Source organism: Microcebus murinus, chromosome 4 (assembly GCF_040939455.1).
Source record: "Microcebus murinus isolate Inina chromosome 4, M.murinus_Inina_mat1.0, whole genome shotgun sequence".
In the NCBI taxonomy this organism is placed as follows: domain Eukaryota; kingdom Metazoa; phylum Chordata; class Mammalia; order Primates; family Cheirogaleidae; genus Microcebus; species Microcebus murinus.
The window spans coordinates 52277856-52290273 of record NC_134107.1 but is presented as its reverse complement, the minus strand read 5'-3'; the positions used below and the strand labels follow the sequence as shown (position 1 = coordinate 52290273).

At 44.3% G+C, this 12418-nt stretch overlaps 1 protein-coding gene across 4 annotated transcripts in view; it reads right to left on the bottom strand.

Annotated features, from left to right (window-relative positions):
* Positions 1-8155: 8155 nt before the first annotated feature.
* SCUBE2 (signal peptide, CUB domain and EGF like domain containing 2) overlaps positions 8156-12418 on the bottom strand; it is a 64475-nt gene continuing 60212 nt past the window's right edge. For all 4 annotated transcript variants that reach the window (XM_012784000.2, XM_012784001.2, XM_076002191.1 and 1 more), the window contains 2 exons: positions 10898-10977; positions 8156-10230 (listed from right to left, as the gene is read on the bottom strand). In XM_012784000.2, the coding sequence (XP_012639454.2) occupies positions 10078-10230; positions 10898-10977 (233 nt within the window). In that variant the 3' untranslated portion in view covers positions 8156-10077. The remainder of the gene's footprint in view (positions 10231-10897; positions 10978-12418) is intronic.

Below are 12418 nucleotides of genomic sequence, written 5' to 3'. Positions count from 1 at the left end.
TTATCTACATTTTGTTTAGCCATTCATCAGTTTAAAAACATGTGAGTTGTTTCCACCTTTTAGCTATTTTGACCAACGTTGCTATGAAATTTTACGTACAAGTCTTTCTGTGCACATATGTTTTAATTTCTCCTGGAGTAGAATTGCTGGGCCACATGGTAGCTCTATATTTTAATTCCCATTGAGGAATTAATAGATTGCTCTCCAAAGCAGCTGTACCATTCTACATCTCTACCAGGAGTTTATGAGGGTTCCAATTTCTCTGCATCCTCACCAATACTTGTTATTATCTGTCTTTTTGATTATAGCTATCCTAGTGGGGGTGAAAGGGTATCTCACTGTGGTTTTGATTTGCATTTCTCTGAGGGCTAATGATGTTGAGCATCTTTTCAGGTGCTTGTTGGCCATTTGTTTATCTTTTTTGGAAAAATATCCATTCAAATCCTTTGCCCATTTTTAAATTGAGTTATATGTCTTTTTATTATTGAATTATAAGAGTTCTTTATATATTGTAGCTACAAGTCCTTCATGAGATAGATGATTTGCAAAAATTCTCCCCCATTCTGTGGGTTGCCTTTTCACTTTCTTGATGATGGTCCTTTGAAGCACAAAAGTTTTAAATTTCATTGATGTGTAAAATACTTGTTTTTCAACTTCTCTCCTCATTAAATAGGGTATTCCACAGTTTATGTTTGTTTGACTTTTCTTTGTATTTAGATTGAGCTTATGGATTCTTGGCCTGAGTATGGTATAGGTGATATTATATTCTTCTCAGTGTATCACTTCTGGAGGCACATGATATCCATCTATCCTTTATTGGAGATGCTAATTTTTTTTTTTTTTTTTTTTTGAGACAGAGTCTCACTTTGTTGCCTAGGCTAGAGTGAGTGCCGTGGCGTCAGCCTAGCTCACAGCAACCTCAAACTCCTGGGCTCAAGCGATCCTTCTGTCTCAGCCTCCCAAGTAGCTGGGACTACAGGCATGAGCCACCATGCCCGGCTAATTTTTTCTGTATATATTAGTTGGCCAATTAGTTTCTTTCTATTTATAGTAGAGACGGGGTCTCGCTCTTGCTCAGGCTGGTTTCGAACTCCCGACCTCGAGCAATCCGCCCGCCTCGGCCTCCCAGAGAGCTAGGATTACAGGCGTGAGCCACCGCGCCCGGCCTGGAGATGCTAATTTTGATCATCTGGTCATCATATTGCCTGATTTCTCCACTGTATTATTACTGGCTTTTTTTCTCTCCAATGCATGATTTTTAAAAAGATGAAATTCTCTCTTTTCGGGATATTTCCATCAGCACATTTCACTTTGAATTCTGTTCCTCCTAGGCACACATTGCACAGTGATCAGACCCACTTTGGCAAGGCCTATGTCCTCATGTCTCAAAAAGGGGCTTTGTCCCATTAACCACAGGGGGCCATGCAGATTACTCACATCCTGCTCCAGTGAGTATCTTCATTGGCTTTACTTTCCTACAGCCCTAAGCACTGTCTTCCTGGAGTCAAGTTGGACTTTGCCATGCCAGAAGCATCAAATTTGAAACAGGCAGTTCTGGACAATGTCTGACTCTGGGCTCAGCAATGAGATGTATTATCATCCTCATGTACCAGAGGCTAAGGAAAGATGAAAGACTGACAGGCCAATGTGTGTGTGCATTTGTGTGTGTGTGACGGTCCTGACCTGAGAGAGCTGTCTTAGGAGACTGGAAGAGTTCATTTCACTTTCCTGGCTCAGGAGAATAGGGGTTTTCAGAAGGTCTTATGTGAGAAACCAAGTCAGGCATGTGGCCTTTCATTCTGCTTCAAGCTCTAACTCTTCTGCCACCAGAACACATCCCACTAGAAAACCTATAACTAAAGATCTTTCTAGGCTGGGCGTGGTGGCTCATGTCTGTAATCTTAGGACTCTGGCAGGCCGAGGCAGGCAGATCATTTGAGCTCAGGAGTTTGAGACCATCCTGAGCAAGATCGAGACCCCATCTCTACCAAAAATAGAAAAAAATTAGCTGGGGATGGTGGCGCATCCCTGTAGTCCCAGCTACTCAGGAGGCTGAGGCAGAAGGATTTCTTGAGCCCAGGAGTTTGGAGTTGCTGTGAGCTAGGCTGACGCCACGGCACTCTAGCCAGGGCAACAGAGTAAGAACTTGTCTCAAAAAAAAAAAAAAAAAAAAAAAAAAAAAGAACTTTCTGTTTCAGTGAAATGGGAGAAACCAGAAGAGTATGAACCCCTTTAAAGAATATATCTTGGGGCCAGGCACAGTGGCTCATGCCTGTAATCTTAGCACTCTGGGAGGCTAAGGCAAGAGGATCATTTGAGGCCAGGAGTTCAAGATCAGCCTGAGCAAGATCAAGACCCTGTCTCTACAAAAAATAGAAAAATTAGCTGGGTGTGGTGGTATACACCTATAGTCCCAGCTACTTGGGAGGCTGAGGCAGGAGGATTGTTTGAGCCCAGGAGTTTGAGGTTGCAGTGAGCTATGAAGATGCCACTATACTCTAGCCTAGGTGATAGAGGGAAACTGTCTCAAAAAAAAAAAAGAATGAAAAAAATGTATCTTGGGTTTAGCTTCTCAAGTGTCCAGAAGTGTAAGGTGATAATGATGATAATAATAATTAACACTTCTTGAGCCCTTACTATAGGACAGGCAGTGTTTTAAGAGTGTTCCATGTATAAACTCATTTAATTCTCACAGCAGCTCTATGTGGTAGAAACTATCATTATCTGTATTTACCATATGAGGAAACTGAGGCACAGAGCAGTTAAGTAACTTCTACAAGATCACACAGCTAATAAGTGGTAGAACTAGGATACAGATCCAGTTGCTGCAGAGGACATGAAGGTGCTGTGACTACAATAAATGGAGAGGATGCATTCTCAGAAAAATGCATTAGTAATACTGGGGGTGGGGGGAGTGATGCTGCTTGAGTCACCCCAGTTCATCATGGGGAGCCCTGAGTGAAGGTTTACCAAGCCTCTTATACTTATATACCTGTATTACTTAAAATTCCAGTTTAGGCATCGATGTGGCTGCTAAAAGCAGCTGCCTTCCTCAAGCCAAGTCTCCTGGAACTAATATCAAGGGTCCAGTGTGCTCCACCATCCACAGTTTTATACCATGACCAGGCATCATATACATGCAGCTGCAATGGCACTGTGTACTGATGACCAATTTGCAGTCACACATGGTGGGATGCCCACAAGGCTGCAGAGGGCTGAATGCAGCCGCCTGGCCAGGGGTCACCACAGCTCATGCTCTTTACCTCCTAGGTCTTCTGCTGCGCATGGTATGTTACACACTACCAGGCTCTGTCTTCCCTGGGGCATCAGTTCGTTTCTGCTCAGCAGCTATTGATTTTTTTCAACCTCAACACATGTAATAAGGCAAAGCTAGTACCAAAGCTCAGATTTGAGGTAGGTTTGTATCTCCACGTTTTACATTTTATAGGAAAAGACAGAAGGTTCCAAACTATGGATCAAAGCAATTGTTCAGCCCTAGGATAGAATGTAGGATCAGAGAACAATCCAAGCCAGGGGGTGTGGTAGCTCCTGAAACTACAAGGGGTGAAATATTATACAAGATTACAATTTAGGGGTGATTTTTTCACCTTATTCTTTCAACTCTTTTTTCTTCCTGACTTGGCAATATATATCCAGCCTACCCTGGTGCCTGGACCATGAAAATGAATGAGTGAATAAATATGCTGTGTGTGTGTGTGAGATTCAGAGCAATAATGATAATTTGAAATGACCTAAATTAATGGCTTCCCAGGCAGTTGGTAGTTTTTCTCTGCCAGGGAGAGAAAGGGTAAAGACCTAAACAGGGTAAAGATACACTCTGAGGGCTGTACCAAACAGCACACAATCAGTCAGCTGTTAAACCACAGCCCTGGTCTCCAATGCCCCTCCGGTCACATTTTGTCTTGAATTATGGGCATTTAAGTGACAAGGCAGTGGCAGTGGAATGGGAGACTGAAACACAGGTCGACTCCATTTTATAACCACTAGGTGGCACCTGTTCTAGGAATTTCAAAATGGCTCGCCTTGCTCGGTTAATGGGCCCCTGAGGATGGTCCCCTGTAGGCTGATCAGGACTGCCCGAAAGGAGATGAAGGCAGGGCACCACAAATATTAGGATGCCCCTGAGCTGGGCTCACAAGCCCCAGCAATAGAAGATGGTCATAGCTTGGCACAGCTTGGCACATTGGTCAGCCCGGCATGACATGAAATGCCAAGTTCTTGCTGGGCAGGTAAAGGAGCTTGCGAGGGCCAGGGCTGCCAGGTGTGGTTTGAGGAGCAAGTGTCCTGGGAGGGGCCTGGAATCATGACACTGTGATGGGCCCATACTACTTAAGATAGCAGTCCCTCCCACCACCTGGATCTCTGTCCTTTAGCCCTTCTTTGTTTTCTTTATAACACTTGTTGCTACTTGACTTTACACTACTTGTTCATTTATGTATAGTCTGCCCCCATTGGAATCTAAATTCTACAAGGGCAGCGACTTTATTTTGCTCACTACATTATCCCTCGCTCCTACAATGTCTAGCACTTAGTGGGTCCTCAATAAATATATGTTGCATAAATGAATGAGCAAGTGCATAATAAAGAATTATTAGTAACTAAGGTCTGTAGTCACATTCCCTTTATGAGATGCTCTGAAAACCAAGCAATACTGAGTTACTGTCATTGTTTTCAGCAGGTGGGTTTAACTTGTATACTTTTATTCAACTAGAGCAACATGCCTGTGAATTAGAGTAGTTTCATCTTAATGTGTTTTAATCCTACTGTGTTCTCTGGAAAGTGATCCCTGTTGAGCAGTTATGTCTTCGTGGCTGTGTCATTGACATGGATCACAGGAGCAGCCTTGCTCGGTTAGTGGGCCCCTGAGGATGGTCCCCTGCAGGCTGATCAGGACTGCCTGAAAGGAGATGAAGGCAGGGCACCACAAATATTAGGATGCCTCTGAGCTGCGTTCACAAGCCCCTGGAGTAGAAGATGGTCATAGAAAGGAAGCTTGACCAAGGCCTCTAAATTCCTATGGATGGGCCCCTACTGGCCACTTCCAGAACCTGGAATCCGAGGCAGCTGATGGCTTGCCTAGCAGGAGAGCCATGTGTAGCAAAGCTCCCTCAGCTTGATGAGGAACCACTTTACTCCAGCCTCAGCTCATCCATTTGCCTCCCAAATGCTGGCTAGAAGTAGTGTAGACTTGGGTTAGGCTCTCAGGACCCATCCTGCTGTGTGAGAAGCAGCAGAGATGCTGACAGTCTTAATAAGAGGCATCTCTTCTGGGATGAGAAGATTGCAGCTGGGCCTGGCATGGGAGCCCTGGGTTTCCCAGCACACTGGCCCACCAGCTGCAGCTGTTTGCAGCAGGCAACAGCCCTGGTGAATCTTCCTAAAAGATCTGCTCGAGGGCAAGTGAGTCCTTGCTTTGTGCTGTGCAGCCACTGCCTTTCTTAAGTTACCACATGACATTTTAAAATCACCTGCAAACTTAAATCCAGCCAGTGCCTACAGACAACACACTTAACAGCTCAGAGAATGATTCAGAGGAAGCAATTTTCCCAAGTGAAGATAATCATCTGTTAGTGTGAAAAGGCAAACACTCTTTCATTAGCATTGGAAACTCAAGGGAAATGTTGCTAAATCCACAGATGTAACACTTTAGTAAATGGCTAAAAAACAGTATTTACAGCTAGACGGAAGGACATGTACAGATTTCACTCCCACTCAGAGTTCACCCACAGAACTAGCTCTCTGGGAGGGAAGATGGAAGCTCAGCTCTGACCTTGTCCTGTTTACTTAGTGAGCAGCTCCTCAAAGTCCTGGTTCCTGTGCCCACACAGGAAATCTCAGAATTAAGAGCTCCCTGGTCTTCTTTTATTTGCATACTTTTCCCAGATGACCTTAACCTGGGATAAGTCTCATGTCTTTATTCTGGCATTAAAATTTATATTCCAGCCCTGACCTTTCTGGGGCTTCATATAACCAATTGCCTAATTGAACTCTCTGCTTGGACATCTAATAGGCACCTTGAACCTAGAATGGCCAAGACAGAACTCTCAATCTTCTTTCCTTTTCCCGTGTCATATTGCTGCATAAGAAATCGCTTCAAACCCTAGTAACTTAAAACAACAATAATCACTAATTTTGCTCACAAATCTGTAATTTTTGTACGGCCCAACAGGGACTGCTCCAGGAGGCATCAGCTGGGGCAGCTGGAGAATCTGTTTCCAAGATGGCTCACTCATAGCTGGCAAGTTTTGCTGGCTGTTGCCTGTGAGCTCAGCCTGGCCTGTGGGCGGAGGGACTGCGGTTCCTCTCCATATGGCCTCCCCACAGGCTGCTGTGGCTTCCTCAAGGCATGGGACTGGGCCAAGTGTGAGTATCCTAAGGAGAGGAAGTAAAAACTGCTGGTGTCTTAAGGCCTGGGCCCGGAAGCTGGGACAGAATTACTGCTACCATATAATACTGCAAGCAGTCACAGAGCCCAGATTCAAGGGGAGGGACAAAGACCCTAACTTTCCATGGAAGGAACATCAAGGAATTTGCAAACATGTTTCAAAACTGCAACAGGCTGGGCACGGTAGCTCACATCTAGCACTCTGAGAGGCTGAGGTGGGAGGATCACTTGAGGCCAGGAGTTTGAGACCAGCCTGAACAAGAACGAGACCCCATCTCTACAAAAACAGAAAAATTAGCCAGGCATGGTGGTATGTGCCTGTCATCCCAGCTACTTGGGAGGCTGAGGCAGGAGGATGCTGGAGCCCAGGAGTTAGAAGTTGCAGTGAGCTATGATGACACCACTGCACTCTAGCCTAGGAGACAGAGCAAGACCCTATCTCAAAAAACAAAACAAAACAAAAACAAAAAAACTGCCACACATCGCAAACCTCCTCTAGTCTTCTCCATCTACTGGTTGCTCAGGCAACTAGGAGTCATCTTAGACTGCCATCTTTCCCTCACCCCTTTCATCCAAGCCCTGTCAGCAAATTCTGTTGACTCTGTTGCGGCAAGCGTAAAGCTAGTGTTACAGCTCTTGACCTGGGAAAGAACCGAGTGGCACACAGAGTTGGAGAACAGCCTTTATTCCTCTGGCAGGCTCAGCCCAGCAAGCATTACAGCTCTGCTCTCCTCTTCTGACCCCCTCCTTCCTTGTTCTCCTCCTGCTTTTATATCCTTGGTAGGGCTCAAAAAGCGTCCAATCAACTACAAGCTTTAACATCCAATCAACAACAAGCTTTAACATCCAATCAAAAACAGTGGGATTCAAAGTGTGGCTGGAAACAGGTGGCAGCATGTGGGCCTGGCAGCACGCGGGCCTGGGGTGGCTCTCTGCCAGGGGCCCCGCCCCAGCAGCATGCCCTCCAACTGGCCACACGCAGTGCTGGCCCGCGGAGATGCAGAGCAATGGGGAGGCGGTAAGCGGCCATGTCCCAGCGCCCGACATTTTCTGTATCAACTCTCCCCTGAAACATGTCCAGAATCCTTCTATGTCTCTCATCTCCACTACTGCCACCCTAATCCAGACAACACCCTCATCTCCCACTGGATGACTGCTCTTGTTCTGTTGCAACCATGCCTGCTTCCTAAAACCCATTCATACAGTAGCCAGAACTATCTTTTAAAAACATAAGTCAGATCATCTCATTCCTCTGCTTAAATCCATTCAAAAGTGTCACAGCATATTCAGAACTAAACCCAAACCCTTCATTCTGATTCCAAAGCCCAATGTGATCTGGCCTCTATCTGGTTCTCTGGCCTCATCTGGTGCCACTGGCCTTCTCAGTAGACTGCAGCACACACACGTGCTTGCTGCTGCCCAACAGCCTTTGCACTTGGTTTTCCTCTATCTGGAAAGCTCTTCCGCCTGATTTTCCCAAGGCTGTTCCTTCTTGCCATTTAGTTATCAGTTGAAATATCATTTCCCCATAGAGCCGATCTATAATCCCTAAACCTAAAGTAGCCACACAGTCCTCTGTTACATTGACATATTTTAATTTTCAGCATAGCACTTACCATTAGCTGATACTTTTCATGTTAATTTATTTGTACATTGTCTCTTCCCTCTAAAGTACAAGCTCCATGAGGGCAGGGACCTTGTCTGTCTTATCACCATGTATACCTAGTTCCTAAAAGAGTGCACAGAGCAGATGGTTGCTAAATATTTATTGATTTAGCAGGTAGCAACAGCAGCTCCAAAGAGCCAGCCTGCCAACAGTTGACAGAAGTAGAGAGGAAGCTCCAAGAAGGCCTCAGAGGCTCGTGCTTGTACCAGGAGCACAGTCTGGTGCAGGGGGCTGCTTCACAGTGACCAAGTTTATACAGCCTCCTTCCAACCCCTAGAGCATTTCCATCCTTAGTCTTCTTGTGAAATCAGCAAGACAGAATTGCACTGTCATTAGCACAAGGTTACTAACGCGCTTGGACAGAATGGTGCAGCTTGGCTCACCTCACCTCCACATCAGTCCGGTCACTGACTTGGGTTATGTTACATTTGAATTTTCATCTTACGGTTAAACTCAGAAATACAGGTCAAGTTCCAGTATAACAAATTCTAAGTGCTTTTTAAAATAATATTTTTAAAAATTAAGAAGTTCAAACTTTTGAAGAGAAATCTGAAAATGGATATTTAGGACCCATCCAAATAAAGAAGAAAAGTTTGGTTAGGGCTTTTAAAAAATGTGTGTTATTAATAGGTTTAAAAAAAACCCAATGAGGTGAAAAGCATGCTCATTGATAATGAAATAGTCCTTTTTTTTCTTCAAAAATACTTGTAAAACATTTTTTAGTGCTTTGGTATAGAGAATTGACTGTATACTGAATTGTTATTAAAATAACAACATACTATGGTTTTGTGTCCATTCACTAGGGAAATGGCAGCTTGTTTGATAGGATTCTTTTTTATTCACTTTAATGAGATTTTTGCTTGGGGATTTAAATGTTTAAAATTTCAATAATATTGAAAATTCTCCTTTGAAGAAATGACTGTGCTGACCCAAAGTGAGATGATTATGCGGCACTTAGAGGCTGGGATTTGTATAGCTGCTTTGGACAGTGGTGTTACCTTAGAGACCACCCTTAGTGGTGCTGCTCATGCCCTTGGAGCAGAGTCAGCCTCGGACCTTGGGGAGTGGGGAAGGAAGGTAAACATGGCAAGGTGGGCCTCACCACAGCCCACCTGGACCTCAGACCCTCAGTGATGGGAAGCCCATGGTGGAAGTAGAACCCTTGGCAGTACGGACTCAGGGTTGGTGAAACCTCCTTTCATGACAATAGTTGATTCTCATCCACCAAGGATTGTTTGACCTGAATTCTCCAGGCCCTAAGGCAATGCCCAGCGGAGGGCGCTAAAAAGGCACCGGGCATTTGCTGCAGAGTAGAAGCTGGTAATAAATGTACATGATTATGTCTACAGAAGTACTTAGTTTTTATCTTTTTATTTCTAATTCTTTCTGCTTTGAGTATTTTTTTAATGATCACTGCTTAGAACTCAAGCCCCTGGGATCAAACTTATATCACACAGGCTGGTGAAGGCTGTGGAGAAACAGAGTCTTCCCAGGTCTCAGGGTGGGTAGAGGGCAGCCGCAGGGCTCCCCCGCAACCCCTTGCCTGTGCTGCCTGATCAGGGCCTGCACGTGTGTGCAGAGGGCTCCTTTAGGGAGGGCCAGAATGGAGGAAGCTGAAGTTTCAGACTAAGCAGCCCCTTTTGTGGCCCTCTTTGCACCACAGAGTCCTTAAGGAGGAGTGAGACGCAAGAAGGGCAGGTGAGTCTCACCTCGACTGACTATCCAGCTAAGCCAGCCTTTGCTATATGCAACACATCTGCCACAGCAATGAGAAGTGGGTGCTGCTCAAAGCCATTCTCAGTCTACATCCACAATGCTGGGAAAGAAAAACCAAGTTCAATTTATCAAAATATCTGTATTATCTATAAAAATTGAACTCTAATGAGTCACTGATACTGGAGGCAGTGATATCTGACTGTGCATGCAGCCGACATGCAAAAGGCAGACAGCTCCGTCCCACCACGCCCACAGCAGAACAATTCCACTGAGTGGCATGTGAGCAGAGTCATTTGTAAGGCCTCAAAAACCTGGACACTTTGGAACGTAGCAATCGGATGAAAGATCTTGGAAACATCTCCCGGGACTCCTGGGCTGTGTACTTGAAATAGTTCTGGGGGTGGGCCAGGACATCAAACAGAGCCTTGATCAGTTTCTTATCCTAAAAAGAACAGAATTTTTGTTACTGGGCCAAAAATTTAAATATTCTGACATTTTGCAATGGAACCATTAATATACTGACCCAGTATTAGACAGTATGTTGATTAGCTGAAAAACACTTAGTGAAAATTGTTTCCTATGATTTTTGTCTTCTTTCCAGTTTTCATTTGTCCTAATTAACTACAATAAGTATTACTTTTATAATTAAAAAGTTAATATGTAAGAAACCATTTTATTTTCCTCAGCCAGATGAATGTAACACTGGGATTTGGGAATATCTATAGGGTTAGTGATATGGCAAGTGTTTATAAGTAGCTAAACTTTGGTGAACTTTAGGCTTGAAGTATGATAGATAAGGAGCCAAGGATCCTCAACTATTTAGAATTAATATGAAAACATTTTTCATCCCTGGCCTGGATTTATAAGCAGATATCCTCCTGCCCTTCTGCAAATTTCCAAATTAAAAAATATAACTTCACTTGACACAATAAAGACAGAAATCTGACTCTTTAAAAAACATTAAGTCTGGTGAAGATATAAAACTGACCTTGGCCCAGGGCAGGCTCAGTGTCTGAAGAGCAGCAATACGAAGCAGGAGGGGAACGTTTTCCCACAGTGCTTGGGAGCTCTGTGGATGACAGCCATGTCCACCTGAGGCACACACTCACCTTAAGTATTTCCTGATGGTTCTCAGATGCATAGAGCCTGCCATCTCGAACTATGTCTTCAATGAGTTCCTGGTAGTCCTCTGTTGGAATAAAACACATATTTTGCATTTGTATTGTTTAAGTATCTCCAAACTCACTTTTTGGTAAGGTCCTGAGAAATACCCCTTCTATAGCTGCTATCAGAACACTTACCATTCTGATACTGAGAAGGCATTGAGAAAACCTCCATAGATTCTCCTGACCACCTCCACTCACCCACCAACATCTACCCTCACCTTCCCTGTTCCCACTTCCCCCAGATAAGCCCTCTGTGCATCCAGCAAGGCCCATTCCTCCACTTGGCACACCGATCCAACTTCTCTCACCAAATCAAGGGCATGGGTCCAGTAATTCTGCTCTTTCTTTCCTACATGATAAAATTTTCTTTCTCTACTGGTCTCTCCCACCAGCATGCAAACATGCTGTTGTGTCTCTGATCTTTAAAAATCCCTTCTTTAACCTCATTTTTCTCTCCAGTTTCCATCCCACTTCTCTGATCTTCATTGCAGCAAAAATCCTACCCACTGTCTCTGATTCTTTTCCTTTCTCTCCTAAAGGACCCACCACTCCTCCACAACTACTTGTTTTTGTATTTGTTTTTTAGAGATGAGGTCTCCCTCAGTTGCCCAGGCTGGAGTACAGTGGTGTGATAATAGCTCACTGTAGCCTCAAATTCCTGGGCTCAAGTGATCTCCTGTCTCAGCCTCCTGAGTAGCTGGGATTACAGGTGCATGCCACCATCCGGCTCCCCAAACTACTTGTTAAGATCAGCAATGACCTTCATGTTGCCAAATCCCAATGGTCAACTTTTGTCTTCATCTTTCTTGATACATCACTAGCATTTGACCTGGCTGATCATCCCTCATCCTTGATCCAGTTCTTCACTCAGCTTCCTGGAAACCATGTTCTTTGATTTCCTTCCTATTTTACCCTCTGAGGTTTCTTCGCTTTTCCTTCTCTTTCTGGCCTTTTACTATAGGAGCATGCCAGGGCTTAGTCCTTGGTCCTCCTCTCTATGAGAGCGCATCCAGGCTTTCCTTTCCCTTTCCATTCCCTCCAGCTTTTGCTCTCTATCCTTGTATTATGTAAAACAATCAAGCTTCTTACCCACCAAACAACACTCTTCTCTCCTTTGAATGGGAGTGCGGGGTGAAGAATGTGGCTGGTTGGGGAGGAAGAAAGCTATGTTTGCTTTCTTATTAATATTTTTTTTGTCCTGACATACACATTAAATGCAGTACACACTGTAATCCTCCTCCAAACATAAATCCTCTCCCCTTTAAAATCTAGCTTATTTCTTACAGTCATAATTCAAATCAAGCATATGCAAAGCACAATCTTTTCCAAATTCCAGACACAGAAAAATATGCTTCTTTGTATGCATATCATGTGCAAGAAGGCCAAACAGATTGTAAGAACAGCATTGAAACTGTGTAGGAGGAGCTCTTGAAAAGTTTCGGTTAAGAGATGGTAAATGGAAAT